The sequence below is a fragment of the Pieris brassicae genome, chromosome 5, assembly GCF_905147105.1.
Source record: "Pieris brassicae chromosome 5, ilPieBrab1.1, whole genome shotgun sequence".
NCBI classification, from domain to species: domain Eukaryota; kingdom Metazoa; phylum Arthropoda; class Insecta; order Lepidoptera; family Pieridae; genus Pieris; species Pieris brassicae.
Genome location: NC_059669.1, coordinates 6,711,808 through 6,731,269, shown reverse-complemented (window position 1 = coordinate 6,731,269; position 19,462 = coordinate 6,711,808). Strand labels below are relative to the sequence as shown.

The 19,462-nt window shown below is 33.3% G+C and overlaps 1 protein-coding gene across 1 annotated transcript in view; it reads left to right on the top strand.

Moving 5' to 3' along the window:
* Positions 1-19,462, top strand: part of LOC123709637 (transducin beta-like protein 2) — an 81,341-nt gene that overhangs the window by 40,042 nt on the left and 21,837 nt on the right. Inside the window, exon 3 of the mRNA XM_045661098.1 lies at positions 6,844-7,064. Coding sequence (XP_045517054.1) covers positions 6,844-7,064 — 221 coding nt within the window. The remainder of the gene's footprint in view (positions 1-6,843; positions 7,065-19,462) is intronic.

Below are 19,462 nucleotides of genomic sequence, written 5' to 3'. Positions count from 1 at the left end.
GGTCTATCTTATCGCTTACGGCATAATATTTTCTTGAATTTGATACATAGATATGAATATAAATAGCTTATTAAAGCATGCCAGCATTTATCATGTAATCGTATTAAGTCTTATGCCAAATATTGTGAGCAATATGGTGTTACGTGTATTTTCAATAAAGTTGTTAGTCACTGCTTCGAAGAATTAGTTGTGGACATGCCCCAGTCACATCGAACGAGTTCAAAGTGTAGGTTATGTTTAATAGCGATTTCTATACATAATTTATTCAACACTGACCTGGTTTGTGCCGGTCTGAGTTTATTTTGTGATATCTAAGTTAAATTAGTTTTAGATGTCTGCAGGTTTGGACTTTGATATTAATATACGCTTCATGGTCGGTTGCAATACCGTATAATATAATAATTCCCATATTAGATAATACTAACCCAGTTAAATATATATAATTGTTTCTGATCATTGATTGACCACATAACCTAGTTTAAATCGGACAGAGACAAGATTACTGAATTTGAATATGGTATTCAAGAGTATAATATTTAGCAAAGATTTGTACAATACAGAATAATATTGGTATGGCCCTGGCGCCTCGCAGTTCGCCCCCACAGAGTCTTTCACAATAAGTTGCACAGTCTCTTTCGACATAGCCTCCGACACACCTACCACCGAACCACCATGACACCACATAACCTATGTCGTCAACGTTATTTCCGCCTTAGTATAGGTTATTTTAACTTCTATGAGTTATCCATTTGACGTCATATATTAGTCGACCTCTCATACTTAATAAGACTGGAAGTCATGATAACGTAATCGACGCCGTGTGTGGTAGTGGAAGGAAGAAGAAATAGGAAGTTATCAAAATGATCCTACAGAGAAGGTAATAGAAAATATGTACAGTGTACACATCTTAATTAAACATTTACATAAAAACTTTGAGCTGAGCTCCGGAGCCTTGAATTTATACGACTAGTTTTTGTTAAAATAAGCTTGTTATGTGAGCCAATGTTAGCGATTATTTATAAACATATATACAGATGACTGTTGGAGGTTCAAGTTTTTTATCTGCATTAACTTCCTAGTTCCCTTGAAGGTACATTGAACCATGTTGAACTAAGACCGCGTTGGATGGATGGATGTATTACGCATTGTAAATTGCGAATTTCGTTATCGTATTGATTCTAGAGCTTATCAAATGTAGGTCAAACAGTCTTAAACCTTGTATATATCGGCCCAGAAACATGTATGTGACGTGAGGTTATATAGATGAGGAATATTTAAACATATATATAATAAAAACATGTTTAGGTGTATCTAATGTTGTAATACCTGTTTTATTATTTCAAAGCAGGGTTGCAAATAAATGTAGGTTTCGAAGGCACAAAAACCCATGGTATGTAAAAAATGATTTGTTAAAAGAAATCTTAAACCAGTATATGAGGTTATAGATTGTTTGTCTCTGTGTCCATAGCGCGTTTTTTGAATGGAACAAGGAAAAATATAATCACACTTACGTACGTCCGAAAACAGATTTTTATGGTATAAAAAAACATCGTAAGGTATTATTACTAAAGGCACACTACACATGTTATTAAACCCTCAATGGTCGACTAAAAAGTCCAGGCGAGTGAATCATAACAGGTTAGTGAAGGATAACAGGTTAGGATTACAAAAGCATTCCAAGAGAAGCCAAAGGATGTTCTATACGTTTTTATTAAGGTGAACGAATTTTTAAAATAAGATCAGCATGAAACAAAAACATCGAACGAGTCACTTGTTTTTTGTGCAGTGATTTCATCATTACATGTGGTCTACCTGGCTAGTCGTACTATAATTGTTGCTATATTTTTGTGTGTCACGCATACCTACCGCTCGAACAAATGATTCTATTATTATCCAAATACATAATACATCTAAGTTCATTTTATTAGGCAAAAGTTTGAAAAGAAAGAAATGTAATCATTTCTTAAAAAAATATTATTACATTTCTTTATATAATATTTAAAAAAATGTATGATTCGTGCTACATATTTTTTATAGATTTAATTTACTTTATAGCCGATTCTATGAAAAAAATATTAATAATGCTATAAGTAAACATTGAATCACTAATCGACACGCGACGCATGGTTTAACGCATATTTCCTTAACATTATATGTTAACTCAGGTCAGGTTCCCGTGGTGGAGAAAAACTAATAATTTCCGTGTAATATGTCCCTTAGCTTATATTACTTGCCGGATGATTTTTCCACGGATATGGCGTCAGGTGGGTTGTAAATGGTTATTGACGTCGCTATCGCACTTTGAGGAAAATCAAGAAGTTGCATATTGCGTGATCCGAGACAGAAATGAATTTTTACGGCCTCCATTGCTCAGCTGCATGCTTGATTTCATCTAGCCAGTATTGATTATTGGGAAGATAGTTGTTACAGTTGCTACCACTGTAGGTATAGATTTTATTATACGGGTGCAATAGTTTTGTGTAATTGGTACTAAATTTTGACATGATCTTTTTTCAAAATGTATGCAAACCTGTCATAAAATACTATTCTAAAAGAAATTAACCACAACTAACGCAAGGAACTATACTTATAAATTTAATAAGGCCAATCGATATAGGATTATCGTACCTCACCTGGTATTATATCATATTTTGACAAGCGCTTTATTAGTGCATTTTTTATTTGAAGATAATTGTTATAACAACATATAGAACGTAAAATGTCTTAATACTATAGTAGTGATGAAGAGCATTTTATCCCGTTGTATGCAAAATATATTTTTTAACTCACAGAATATTTGAGAATATATGAGAGAGAGAGATCTTGAATGTTTCCAAAATTATATCTGGTAAGTATTCCTTATTATTATAAACCAACATTAGTATGTGTAAGTAGGTTATATATCCATATGAAATATTTTGTTTTCATGTTTTCACAGAGTTTCTTCGATTAACATATATAATACTTTTACAAATTCACCCGTAAATATTCTTAACAAGAGACAATTCAGCTTAGTAATAAAATAAGTCAAGAAGCACGCTATATTACCTAGTACATAACTCCATTTACATAGATGATCGGAAGAAGGAAACTACTTTCACTTTAGAATATAATTAATCCGTTTTTACACATAATGATAAAATCTAGATTACATTTGAAAATGACTAATGAAATGACGGAAACAAAAACACACATTAATCATATTTATCATGATTACTTTCATACAATTTCTCGCTAAAGATGTCAATTGAGTTTTATAGTTCACTAGAAATTGATGAAAAATGGTTTTGTGATGGTGAAACCTCTTGCAAAACCCACTTCGGTATGATTACTGTAAATTAAACATATGAAGAATGTTGGCTTGAAATTTTCTGGTATTTCGTAGTTAAATGCGATATCTAATTTAAATTAAATTATTTAATTAAAAAGCGAAATTATAGTAATTAGTCGTTTATTTTATACTACCAATTAGGCTTGTGTTTAGAGAAACGGAATGTTAAGTTAGATTACTTTAAAAGGCTAGATTTTGTATTTCGATGACGTAAAACTCTCCATTGGTTAAATTAGTTTATAAGCACTACAAAGAGATTAATTATAGTTATATGAATGTTGTTGTGTAAATAAAATATTTTTAAAATTGTGCCAGAAATACGATTCTATTTATTTATTTCATAATCCTAGCTAACATTAAGTGCATACAACATTAAACAATTATACTAGATAAACATATAACCAAAGGTGGAATACCTAATATATACAAAAAAAAAACGTAATACCTAATTCGGCTGTGCTGTATGATGGTGTAAAAGTGAGGGTAACACGAGAGTATGTATGTGTGGTGTGCTCGTTATGCAAGCAAAGCATATTCCACGTTACTTTAAATACATGGTCGTTGTATGTCCAGACTGCGCGATACAAAACTGAGTATTTTATATAAGCATTGGTTATTTTGCCCTCTGGATCCATAAACGTTATCAGATTTCAAAAAGCGTATAAATGGTTCCACAGACCTCATTTTTTGTTTTAAACGATTATTTTTATATTGCTTATTGTAAAGTGAATGCTCGTTACGTTTTCAAATATCCATTGCCGATCGACCGTCACTTCAGTAACCGCCTGAAACCCAAGGCCTTGTTACAGTGACTCAGTTTCGATATCTGCTCTGGTGACCTTTCGCCGGTTCCCGCATTACTGCACGCTCACCTAGTTTATTGATTGTACTCAACAAGTACCAACACTGATTGTTACATTATCTAGAGCAAAAATAACTGTATGACATACGAATACTTTATGATGGTAAGCTTATGGAATCATCTTCATTTATGTAATCAGTTCCCCAGAAATCTAAGCTACGAACTAATGGGCCTTTGCCTAAGGGAGCAAGATTTCCAGATGAAAGAGATTGATTGATTCTTTTTTTGATTAACTTAGGAAATTATATATATCTGACATGGGCTTGGGACTTGGGACACTATATCTCGCTGTTACTAACCAAATTAAGGCCTAAGCGAACTTGTTGACGTTAATATATTTTGCGTTGCCGTACAGTCTATAAAATTCATATGCTTTCTTGTATAATTGGAATATTTATGTAATACTTAATAATAATATAATCTTACGTGTGTGTATTTTGTCTGGAAATATGTAGAGCGGTAGGTTATCACAAGTTCAAATATTATATTCGAAAGAAGTATCTTCAAATGATGTATATGAAGATGGCTAGCGTGGAGCGTATTTTAAAATACCGTTCTGTTTACACAGTCAGGTAGGTAGGTACCCAAGAGAAGATCACATTTGCTTAAAAATTGAAAATATGAAAGGACTCCTTACATGTGTCTTAGCTTATATTTATACCTTAAAATATTTCTTGTATATTTGTCTCTCAAAACAATGCGATGACATCGACTCACTTAGCCTCTTTGAACTTACATCCACTTTCACTTTTGTTATACACGATAGGTTAACGTAAACAGTATTACTGGCCCATATCCGCTGCTTTGCCTTTATACTTTGTGATTCAAAATTTCTAAAGTATTCGATAAATATTATTTCCATGTTTCTACATTGATTTAGAGGTTGAGCGTAGAAGTCTCATTCAAACAATATCATCGGTCGGGTGGTCTGGATTTTTTTGTACCTCATTAATACTATAGAACACATTCGAACTGTCAAATGTCCAATAAGCGATATATCCTTGAACAACAAGTGTCAAGTCAGTCGGTTTTGGCCACGATAGCATTCTGTCGAAGAATTCTTCTTATCCGGTAGACTCTTGACAGAGCGATCGTAATCGCTATGTAGTAGTATTAAAAAGGGCAGATGTGATGCGATGTTTTTCCACGTCGCGCAAGGTCCACGTTTCAGCCAAATACAGAAATATGGGGGATTTAAGTCTTTACGAGCCACGGCACGGTCAAGAAACATCACCATGATTTTGCTGCGATTTATCTTAAATCCAAATTCATGGCTCACTCGTTCCATCCTTGACAGAAGTTCTTCCAAGTGTAGCGAACTGCATGCAAAGAAAGTGGTGTCATCTGCATAACGCAAGTTCGTAATCTCGTATTCACCAATTGTTACACCGTCTGTCCAGTACATTCAAAGCAGATCTATGTACTGACAATCTCTAACTCTTCAGGCGTAAGGCGCAGCAGCCACTATTGATCCGTTACCAATAGTAACATTTGCAAATTAGAAATATATTAAATTGCACATTTGTATTAAACTAGTTTGTATTTTATTCTCTCTTTTATCATTATAATGTTTCCCTCTATATGTTGTGCGCACTTGTCATTGATGCACGTTTTGTGTTTTTGTATGTCGTATGTTCTCTGTAAGTGTATGTATGTGTTTTGTTAGTGTGCTTTTTAAAATTTGAAATCCCAAAGAGATTCATTAGGTCGCACTAAGCAATGGAAAGTGGAGTTTCAAACTACGTATATTATAAATTAATTATTATAATTATTAGTTATTCACACTATATGTTATATAATTGCAATATGGCGGTCATTAGTAGCTCTACCCACCATGTGTTTGTCAGCTACAGAAGTATTAAAGGCTAACGTGAATTACCTCTGTGTTAGATCTCGAAAAATCTTACAGCGATTACGCACAATACTAATATTTTTCATACAAATATTTTAAGTTAAACTAGTTCAAACGCATGTTTGGGCTGGATGAGATAGCTACAAAAAGTCATTCAATTATTAAGTTATTTGATTACGTATATTATGCATATTTCTAGAATTTTTAATCAGTTTACCCATTGGTAAAACTTGTGGGTTTAAGGTCAAAATGTACAAGGTTGACATTCAACTTACAGCCATGGCTGAGATGCATTTTGACATTGTGTACACGTAAATCAATCAAGATAAAAAATGCACCTTTTTTGGGCTGTTGAGGATGGCTATATTCGGATGAATGGCGGTCATCTGGCGGTGGGTAGGTGTTCAAATAATATAGGAAACAACTACAATTTAAAAAACATAGAAAATCGTCTATTGGTCATCCAGGTTGTATTAAACCAAGAACTATTTTAACTTGAATGTGAGTGACACTGTCATAGTTAGTTCAAAATGCTTTTAAACCGAAATAAAAGTATTAAAGAGTAATATACCACAGAGAGGTCTTAACGTTCATAAACAATATAACATGCAATACAATATAGCAGGCCAAAAGATTTGTTTGTAAACAGAACACTACTAATAATTGCAATTTCCCTATTCAATTATAAACCTCAAAAACCTATTGACTGTTTTGTCCTATTTATAAACAAAATAAAACCTTCTTTAACTTTAAAGGGTTTTTATTTATAATTTAAATATAATATTTTCAACTCTACAGATGGATCGGTGATTCTATGGGATGTTCGTGATCTGAACAGCAAAGAACACAGACATATAAGAGTTAATATTGAATTTGACTACGCGTCACACATCGCCTGGAGCCCTGACTCCAAGGGATTCATTGTTCACACAGTCCAAGAAAACCACATCATGGGCTACAAGGTTGAGAAGAAAAAGGATCTCATTGTTTCTGTTGCGCATGTCATCAGTTTTGACAAGGTAAGAGATGATAATTGTTTATTGTCATAAACTGAGGTGCCTGTGACTTCCCAACTACATTAAGAATGAAATTTGAATATAGCAAAAATAATAATTACGTAGTTGAAGGGTTTAAAAAGTGAGCCAAATAATTTTCTTACATTCCGTGGTCCGTGGATCTAAATGCTTCTCATCTTGATATAGTAATATTCTTCTTTAGAACGAGCTAACCATATTGTCAAATTAGGAAAGTAATTGAGGTAACTATAGCATAAATTTATGTATGGGAGCTTAATTTGCTTAGTATCTCTTGCTAACATGGAGAGGCAAAAATGGCATTTTAGGTATGATTATATTATATGTGTCAACTAAAAATCCATTTCTATGAAAGGGGAGAATGGATACTCCCCTATAGTTTAGCTTCTTGATTACGAAGCTTCCTTACTATGATATAAAGAGGCAGTGTACTAACACAAATACATATAATTATATTTTTCTATGTTTAATACGAGTTTTATAAACATTTGATAACATGTACGTAAATGTTATGTTTACTTGAGAAGGACATCTCACTACGACTTAGCGAATTTTCAATGTCATATGTCGTTAATTGTTTCCGGAAAATAACCAAATTTAATGTAAACAACTAAACCGGTTTAATGAGAAAACATATAAGATGAGCCTCTAATGTTATTAACAAACCTAGCCAACTCGTTTTACGGTCAGTAAATATTGTCACAGTTTACTCATTGTCAGTTGTGAAACCGATAGTGATCGGATCGAATGCTAGACAGTGGAACATAGATATGTTTTCTATCTTCTGTAGCTCATAGCCCTGTAGCGTCTAATACTAATCATATAAAGTACTCGCAATGGATAGTTAAGCCTAAAATAAACCAAATTGCTACTAAGCCAAACCATGAAGAATAAACCTGTCAAAGCCCACCAACAGTTTTCTTCACTCCGTGACTGTAAAGGGCCGGTGCGTAAACCAAAATGAATCTAGCCTTCTCAGTTAGTGTTAGAGAAGGATCAAGGAAAGAAGGAAGGAACTGGCAACATAAGTGCTAGGTTTATTGGACAGTTCTTTAAAGACACTCACTAGGAGTGGACTTTCTATTAAGTAAAAACGCTAGTGTTGACTAGTGTAAACACTATAACTGTTTATTAGTAACAATACAGTAGTGTAATGTTACTAATAAACAGGATAAGTACTTTTAAAGTGTATATAATATATTGATCTAAATATATTATTATTTCTGTAGCTTTGAGTGTGGTAACCAATTTTGCAATTACCAATTCTAGGGGGCTTTGTAAAAAAATAAGTTAATTTTGTTTCAACTTTGATTTACATTCCAAATATCAACAAATATTATTGTTTTAATTCTACTTACTTATTACTCAAATTATGAATTTGGATTCTTCAGGACTACAAATTCTATATAATAATACATATAGAATAAAAGTATATGCAAAATCGTAACCTGATTAAATTACCCCACTAAAAGTGACATGCGCTAAGTCGTATGCGCACATAATACAACCGCATTTTCTTGGCACACTTTTACTTTCGGTTTCACTGTGAATAGTTGCGCACTGCGATTGTATGACACGCAGTTTTTGTTCTTTATGTGGCAATGTATGGTGACAAAATCTGATGTACTACTTATAACTTAAATAATCCTATTTGCGATTTTTATTAAATATGTATTAGACATGGTATCGCGGACTTTTGTAGATATTGATGTCTCCCATCACATTGGCGCAGCGTGCGCGATATAGGGATTTAATTGGTATTCATAATCTTCTTGAAAATGTTAAATAGCCATTTTCTTGGTGATAATGTAGGATTCTAATGGTGAAAGATTTTTCAAATTGCTGGAGTAGCTTTGTATACTCAATCAAATATTACTTTGCAACTTTATTTACATACTTATCGCAGGCCGTAAAGTCTGACCAAGTTCATAGAAAAATGTCTTATTCGGTTGCATAATAACAATGCCTATCAGCCATACTCCGGGTTCATTTAATAATCTCTAGCTATAGTTTTACTAAAGTAAGTGCAACTTAACTGCGAAATATATAGCGCTTACGGAAGCTTTGAACAGAGAAGCTTTTGATTTTGTGTATGTTAATTCTGATTTAAATAGTCGTTCATAAATAAAATAATATATTGACCGTTAATCCGGATGATTTTGATTTGTATTTTACTCACCGCTTCAGGGTTGAGAATCGAAGGCTACTGCTGGCTACTGTGTGTACTATTTTTAAGAGAATATGAGCAGCGTAAGTTAAAAGAGGACGTAATAACAAGTATACGAAGGGGAATGGTCATGTAGAACGGATGAATGAGTAGCGGTTAACGAGTAGGATATACTGGGCAACCTGGTGAAGTCAAGTTGGGTAGGTCGTACATACCTGGAGCAATTCCATGAGATACTAGAGAAAGGACATGTACCCATAACCGACGAGCAGGCATGGTACAAGTCATGTTTCATGGTAAAGGTTTGTCAGATCCGTAGCAAGAGATCCATGATCTCTGCCTACACCTTCGAGAAAAAGACGTGATAATATAAAATAAAGAATATTTTTATGTTAAATGTAGAATTACAGATTGCAAGTAAATATTATTAACTATAATGAGATTACATCAAAATGGAACTTTTAATTTGTCATGATAGTTTTGAGGTAGGTCATAATTAATACTATTTTAAATTATTCGTTTCATTTCCATATTATGTATGTATAAATTATATCGTAGAGTTATTACATTCGTTTTCTTAAAAATTATTTAGGTAATAGAAAATGATGCGTTTATAAGAGGTATTCTGTAGGGCTATTCTGAATTACGCCAATCTGGGAGAGCAATTTCTCAAAACCATTAAGTTTACTATGATTTAATCGCTTGTAGTTAAAGATATATTTTTATATATGCCATAAATTATTTCGCTATATAATTAGGACAAAAATGAATGTCTCGTCAATCGCACGTGTTCCAATCGTAAATATAGATTACCTAGATATTTATAAATTATGTATTTCAGTGAGGATATTTAAATTATTGACCTTGGATTTTTATATGGAAATTGGATATTTAATTATTTGCAAACTGGCAGGAGGCTCACCTTATGTTAGTGATACCGCTCATGGAAACTCTCAATGCCAATAACGAGTGCGTTATCTGCTGGTTTATAACACCGATAGTTAAAAACGGATTATTTGATTTTTTTTCTTTAAAAAGTTAGTGCGCTATCTTGAATAGTTCTGCTGTTTAGCATTTCCTAAACATTGTATTGAAGGTCACGACTAGTAAACATTTCTAACAAACGTTTCTAACACGAGTACGCAAATATTTGATGTTTATAGAAACGTTACTCGTGTTTGGTACTTTGCTATTTTGAAACACTAATATTTTAGATTTTGTGGGGCAAATTAATGCGGCGAAATAATTAGACTTCTTACAGTACTTTTTACGAATCCTTTGCTCGCTCACGACTTTAGTGTCCCTTTTTGGAGGCAAACAAGGCTGAGGGTCAGCCATAAGACCCTAAAACCGCAGTCTGAATTAGGTATATTTTAAATGAAAATAATTTTGCACAACTCCTTCCTTTGTTACGAATGTCATTAATTCCAAAACGAGGTCGTCTTATCAAAAACACACCAAAATCAGGTCGTCGTACGTACAATGTCACGAGGATTTAAATGTTTCCGTTTTAAATGTTAGGTTTGAAATATAATTGTATAATTCGTTTTGGGTAAATATATTTTTAAATACCTTATTTTCCTAAAGAAAAACACAATATTGTATAAACAATGGTTTCATAATATTATAATTAATTACGTTTATTATATTAAAAAAATCGATGGCCATTATTTTCGTAATCATATCTTTGTTTCGTAACTTCGCATTGGTAGTTTTGATAATTGTATGATTGCGCGTGCATTGTATCTGGTTTCGATATGCGTAAAGCTTGCTGCGCATACACATCGCATTGATAATACATAATGAGTAATGGTGAATGCGTCATAGATATTAGAATTTGTAAACAAATTATTTAAATAACTAAAATTAATTATTTCTGTTTGATGTTTATTTTTTCTCCTATTGAGTTACCCTTATAATTACCCCAATATACTTGTTTTATTTTTCCAACATTTCCTTACTAGTCAACCTAAAGCTATGTTTTATGTATTTTGTCTTTTTAGAAGTAAACAATTGTGACCTGGTTTATATATATTTATAGATGCCTTCAGAAAGTTGTGTTTCACTCGGATCTGTCTTAAAAAAAATGTATTGAGTTTTGGCGCAAATATATGTAGATGATCTAGTATATAATTGATTTAAATGATTGTGATAAGGTATGACATATTGCTACTGTGTTTTTTAAATACATATTTGTGTTTTATACATATTTTTAAAAATGATATAATTTAACTTTATTTAAAGATTGGGATAAAAAAAACAACTTTTTAAAATGCCCTCACCGTCCTTTAAGCCTGACAATGAGATTTTTTGTGTCGGTAGATAACTGTGTAAAAATTTAATTGATTTTTCCACCTCCATTGTGCATTCACTTAAAACAACTGTTTCATATTTTACTTTACGATTTGCAGATAAATTGTTAAGCGTGGCTGTTATACAGTATCCGTAAGGAATTGGAGGTAGTGTAATAAGGCTTTTCATCCGCAAGGATGGAAATAATTAGCTATAACAGAAAGAACGGTTATCGTAAAACAAATGTATAGTAATGTAAAGTGTAATGTGGGTACCTATTTGGACATACACGCTAATCCTGGCTTAGTATGTTTCTTATATGCAAAGTGCATCAAATAGGTCGTAGATGCCACAAGTCTTCCACGGTCTGCTCCACTACACATCTTTGCGAACTAGCGAACTGTGGAATCGACTCACGCTGGGAGTCTTACTTGAGAGATACCGCATCGAAATGAGCATAATAGAAGTATGGGTGTCCATGGGCTGCAACGGACATTTTGGGCGTCCCATAGGACGTAGGTCGTTTGCTCATCCTTAAAAAAGAAACTTCCAATTCCGTAAAACCCATTTTCACATAAAGAAAGTAAGAATTCGAATTTGGACTAATAACACCTTTGATCAAATGGCTCGATTTGGGTCTAAATATTTGTATCCAACTATCCACCTATCTACCACTTTTCATCACAGCGTAAACAGAATTGAACAGAGTGAGAGAGGAGATAATAGGAACAAGAGTGCATTCCGACTATGCATGAATAGTATCAGGTTGGTTCGTTTTCATAATGCCTTGCGAAAATTAATTTTCAGTTCATCATACTTCGTGAGTTCAATGCATCGCACCGATATCAATGACCTTACGTATGATAAGAGTAATCAAAATGACCAATCTGTACGATTACTCAAGGTTGCCACAATATTTGCTAACGGTTGTTGCTTAATAAGAAATATTTATAATTTATTCTATGTATTCAGATGTTTTGGATGATTTATATCGAATTTAGGTAGGTGTCGCATGGTGTATTGAAACTACTGGACTAACTAGACAGAATCAATTAGTGACAGAACAAATCCATTAGTGTATAGCTGGGAATCGAACCTACGACCTCCGAAATAACATACGCATGATGATGTCAGTAGGTACTCCTCTGTTAAAAATTCATAATGATGAAAATATATTCTACGTCATCATTTTGTATCATTTGTTAAACAAATTAACTTCGTCTACGTAAAATATTTGTGGGAATATGATCCACACAGTAGCGCGAAAACTAAGATTGTCATATATTTATTACGGCTTTAAGACCTTAAACAATAATAAGCTTCTTAATACAACCTTACCATACTTGTAAATATTCAACACTTTTTTAAACTACCCTCTTGTACTTAGTCCATAGAACGCGAAAATGCGTTCTAGGTTTAAACATATGCTTCGACCGTATAACTGTATACGGAAATGATTTTCAAAGTAGGTGATGCTCTTTTGTTTTTTGAACATTGTCATCGCAAATAAACAGAGCGTGCAAAATTGTATCTAATTCATGCATTTAGGTTTTGTTATTAGTTTTTTTGCACATACTAAAACTGGTAATTGCTTATGTCGTTTACTAATATCATTCGATAGAGAATCGAGGACACGTAAAGCGGTTTTTAAGAGCGATTATTTACTTTACAATTATATAATAATTAAAAAAAATATTTTTGTCACACCACCACTATGTCACTACATATTTCCGAACCGATTCGACTTCTACGAAAGTCCTACAAGATACCATTTTCTAAAATGCCGGCAACGCACTTGCGAGCCTCCTGGCAGTGTGAGTGTCCTTTGTATCACTTAACAGAACAGTCCTAAGGTAGTAAGATTTGTATGACTGAAGATTTTAGATGGCCGTGAAGTGATGTTTATTATTAAAATAAACCCTTTTAGATTTACGGCATTTTCTACCTCGTGACAATACTTTATGGCATAAACGATAGAGCCATTTAGTACTCACTTTGATAATAGATGAGCCATTATAATAACGTCCAATACTACAAGGTTACACCACATGTTGAATTTTAATTGCTAATGACCAAATTACCATTCACTCTTGCTTCTACCCTTTATTAATATTTATACTTGACCGTGTAACATTGTTGTTTTTGTTTAATGAAATTAAAATAATTAAAAAAAAAATCTAACCGCAAAACATCTAGAAAGCTTAATAATTTAATAAAGAATTATTTTACTTTAGTTTTTTTTTAATTCTATATATATAGATCCAATACATACAGTATTTAAGCGGCACAAAAAACAACCGTTGCGGAGATTATACAATTGTGTCAAAATAGGTTAAGTTAATTAAAAATATATATTAGGGAGTATCGCATTCAGGTTTTTAAAATCATTTTTGGTTAACTAGGTAAATATTGGTTCTAATATGCAAAATTAATATAGTAAATTACAGTAAATATTTCTGAGGTTCTTAGGTCGTGGTCACTGGCGCACCTATTTGTACTTTAATTAATGCGAAATCTTTATCCTAACCTCCTTCTATAATAATATACAGATAATATGCCATGGTGACACCGTGGCTTACGCAAATGTAGTGACGAAGAATGTTTGGTTCCCGGCGAAACAAAAGTTATTTACCTTTAAAAAAATAAGAATTAATAAACTCATTAGGGATTTGCTTGCTTTGATAAAGCAGTGAATGACCTTCCTTGGGTCTCAAATCTTTTATATTTTTTCAATTATTAATTCAATTCAAATATTTCCTATTTCAATCATTACTAAATTACCTGTGCAAGTTGCATATCATCATATAAATACGGTAGGTATTTATATGACGCTATACTAGTAGCTAATCACTTGATTCGCAAAATACAACCCGTAAATATGAAAGCCAATGTGTTGATATAAAAATAGTGTTTCATGAATGAAAGTAAATAATATTAAGATATAAACATTAATTGTTTTGAGGCCGGGACGTTGCTCCGCTTCTGTATTTATTTTCGGAAATGCTAAATTCACTTTGTATACTGCGTAGTTCACAAATGTACTGAAATTAGCTAGGAGGAGCACGTGCAGGTTCTGTCATGTGGTTAAAGGATTTTTACATTGGTTATTGAGAAGATTAATTCACACTTTCAAATTCAATTACAATACAATTTGTGAACAAACATAATTTGTTTATTTAATATGTGCTAAGAACAGCCTGCCCGCTTTTCCAATCCTAGAAATAAGGAAATGATTAATACAAAAACTGTGCAAGTTATTTTGTTTAAACAAAATTACACTTTCGTCTCTGTCTTTCCAATTGTGTTTACGCCATAATAAAGTAATAGCACATATAGTGATACCAAATTCTTGTCCGACCGCTCGATGCGCTATCGTGTAGAGGGAAAGTTATCGTGTCGACCCATCAGGGCCGGAGTCTCTCAAAGCTCGGTCCTCTCGCCTCCCTATTCACGCTGTTCACTGGCGATAGCCCTACAGCACCCAATGTGGAGCTAGCGGTAGGTACAGTACAGTACGGTAGGTACCGATTACATCGCTCTCTATACCACCCAAAGATAGAGGTGTCATCGTGGACAGACCTCAGACCGCAACCACGCCGCACGAATGAAAAGGAGCTTCCAAATAAATCTCGAAAAAAGCGTTGCAGTTCTCGTTGCCAGAGGCAACATCGGTGCTTTCGCTTATTCTCGCGAAAAAATTCGCCTCAAAACGAGGTATCTCTTTACGGGCAAGCCATCCCGTGGCAAAAGTGCGTCAAATGTCTAGGCGTCACGCTTAAAAGCGGCATGCACTTTCGTAAGCACAGAGCCGTCTTTCGTAAGAAGGCCTCCATTGTACTCTCTGGCCTTCTGAATAAAAGGAGTCACATGTCCCTTACACAAGGTGACATTGTACAAGGCCTGTATCCAACCGTGCATAACCTACGCTAGCGTAGTCTTCCCGCATTGTGCCGCGGCCATATGCACCGGCTACACGAGCTTCAGTCGCGATTCATGAATATCATCATTCTCTATATGAGAATATAGAGAAAATATGCTCAATTTTTTATTAGAGTATGTACCATCTACATTTATATTAAATGATTCGATTTGGGAAATAGGAACGATAATGATTTACATCTCTTGAGATTAAGATCTTTTGTAAAATTTCACGATATAGATATTATTTTTTACATACAAATGGAGTTACAGTTACCTTTTAATTTCTAGGTTAATCGATAAATCATCAAAATATTCAATAGGAAATTAATTACAATTACATTTAATCAGACGAGTAAAAACCTTTCGGTCGTTTTGATAGTCCTCGACATAAATTGCAAAACACCCAAAAATGTGCCTTATTAGACTTATAATAAATACAGTATAAGCAATAGGTCTAAATACTTATATCACTGCTTTGGATAAAGATAATATCGTATCTCTTTATCCTAAATCATCTCTCTCAACTAAAAGCTAAACTATACTGTATATGCTTTTATCTATTCACGCTGTTCTTGTAGAATTAATGTTTTGTTGGAGCGATTAATTTATTTTATTTATTTGTAATAAGGGAAAGAAAATATTGAGGTGACATGTCTTACACCCAATAATCGCTATAAAACGAAACTGAAACGTGTGCAAGAACAAGGGTTGTAACCCTATATTGTTTGAAGGACCAAGTGAAAGCATTTCGAAGCACACATGTAATTCAGTAGTAACTGAAGGTTAACAAACTTTGATTTGTAATTTTCCTAAACGTAATTCTAGTAATATCTGGTTAATTCACGAAATAAGTTGATTTAAATTGATATATAATTGTCTCGATTCGTTAATGCTATTGCGTCTCCTGGTTTGTTGTTTCATCATTAGTGATGCAACTGTTACTAGTTATGACAATTAACTGCGGTTTTTACTTAAAGTTACAGATGGTACGATGTTATGCTTAATTTATTTCATCATTAAATGAAACATCTGTCCTACTTCCATTGCCGATCACTGCTATAAATATATACGCTATCTATAACTGACCAGAAATATTTTTGAAATAAATAGATGATATACTATATTCGGTATCATTTTGACATTATCATTAAGAGTCTTCCCAATTAATATTAAGACTTTGTCCGTGCGTACTGTCTCAGAAACAATCGACATTTTTATATGTTCACAGTGTGAATTCGCGAAAGCGACATTGAATGATCTATGTTACAGCTTATAAATTATGTATAATAACTTAGAGATATGGTTTTCTTTAAATAAAAGAAAAAAGCAAAACATGCAACTTAACATAGTAAACGATCTCTTGTATTTATTGCTTTAACTTTTTAAATGTTTTTTTTTAAATAATTGTGTCTTAAGTGTGTTTATTAAACTATACAATTGTCGCATTGGTGATTAACTGATATAATAGTTGAATAGTTAGTAATAAATAAATCTTTTAGAAAATACCAGCACATAGAAGCTATGGTCTTTCACGCTCCATCTGATAGCCTTTTACGGGGCAGACGTCCCACACTTATATTCACTACTTATATGAGGCATATACACTACAGAGTTTTTAAGGCTTGTAATAATCTTAATATATATAAATCTCCTGTCACGATGTTTGTCCGCGATGGACTGCTAAACTACTTAACCGATTTTAAATTAAATTGGCACACCGTGAGCTGTCTGAATAGGATAGATTAGATCTTTAATTATAGTCGCAATTTTATTTTATTGCAAATTATTTGTCTATAATTAATTGACAGTCACAATTATCTGTTAACTCCAAAAGATTCTAACAGATGTCGATACTTTTCGACTGGATTGAGTAAGTAATCAATAGATGGCACTGCTATGGTAAACCGACAAACGTGTCATATAAGCTACAATTCAATATCATGATTACCACGTGTTATTGAGGCTAAAGTATAAATTAAATTTATTTTGTAGTAAATGAAATACCGTGAAATTCAATGATTTTTGATATTTTTGGTGTTAGCATAGCCAACTACGTGTTACTTAGACCGAAGTGTAAATCAAATTCAAATTATAGTGACAATAATACAGTGAAATTATTCTTTCGCTTCACGGTATTAAGGCTAACTAAAACCACATTAAGGAGAAACGAAGTTCGCGGGGGCAGCTAGTATCCCTATAATCTAATGTATAAAATTGACGTCGGACAAGTATAATACGATAAAAAACACTAACAGGCATACTGAATTTTCAAAAATTTCATAAAAATCTAGGCATACGAAGGTTATGAGATAAATGGGAATTTGCCTTGCAATAACCAGATTAACACGGTTTGAAACTTAAACCTTGGCACTCAGATCAAGGGATTTCGCGAGTACAATAATATTATTTTAATTGGTATCTTAGCTTTTAACGGCGTTTATAAAGGGATAAACATTGTTGTAATTCTGATTATTATAGGTAGAAATTTGTATTTGACAGATAGCCTCCATTTCATTGATTAGTTTTTATTTTATAGACAGGAAAGCGATCAGCCTTCTGTCTACATGTAGATTATTGCATTTGAGATATGCCGGTTTCCTCGCGATGTTCACTTCACCATACAAGTTGTACACTTAAAAATTGCATCGGAGCACAGCCGGGAATCGAACTTACGACCTCAGGGTCAGTGTTATTAGCTGAAGCCAACACTGCTTTACGATAAGTAATACAGTGTCATCGTCTGGATTCTAACTGCTGCATTCTGTATGGACTCGCTGACTCGCGGTAGGATCTCCAAGAAATCAGCATTGTCCTTAATCGCACTATATCTGTTTCGGTTTAATCGTTAAGCCTGAAGGTGTATGTTGCTGCGGTTAAAGAGTGTGTCTGTCGCGAAAGCCGGAATCGTGCTTGAAAGTCTTTCCATAAACAACAATCAGTTACTTATAAGTGTATGTCGTAAGCCTACTCGTTTGTCTTCTGTTTCATAAAACGCATTTATAATGTCCTTGTCCAATGATTATCATAATACCAATATGAAACCGCATCGGATGCGTTGCGTGTAACATCGTGCTTTTGTCTATTGACACAAATTATTATGACTGTATTCTTACAGCTTAACAAAAGCATTAAAAGTCCTGAATAGACAGCCCTGAACCAGTAATAGTTGTTGTAATTAATAATCTTTTGAAATGGCGTATTATTTTTAATCTTACTTAAGCCTATTATAATAAATGAGCTCGTTTATAAGGTACACGGATAACACTATTTTTACAACGTTTTATACCGACGCGATGAGGTATCAAAGAAGGTTTTTTCTTTCATAGAACAGGGGGTAAACGGGTAAGGGGCTACCAGATGGCTCGCAAGTACGTTGCCGACCTTTGAAACTACATATATATAAGACAGACCAATTTTTATGGTGGTACAACGCGTGTGAGTTGTAGACATCTCATGGTCAACATTCTGCAATGGCGCAGATTAAAAGTTACATGATATATTTGAATTTATAAATTCCTTATATTGGTATGAGGAATACCAATTGAATAAACTTTAATTAGGTATGAAACCATAAAGGTTTCCAAGTATATGTTATTTGTACAAATAATATTTCCCAATAACTGATTAAACAGCCGACGGCCGTAAAACAAGGAATTACTCATTGCATTTGGTTATTGCCTTGTCAACGGTAAATAAAGCTGTTCATGACCCCAATATGCTCACCATTTCTGGTGAGCATATTATGAACTGAGTCACTTACAATGTATTGAGACATTGTAATATTAGGCTATTGGTGACTAATCTCTGGACAATGAGGTTCCAATATAACTGAAAACAAAGGTAAACGTAGATAGCAAAACATTTGATTGATAAGAGATCTTTAATTTAAATAAAGATTTTGGCATTGTATATTCATTATTTTTGGTTCTTTCCGGATGTTAGAGAGACTTTTCTATGTATCGCTAAATCGCATTAATAATAATAATTCTTAAGCGAATTGTTA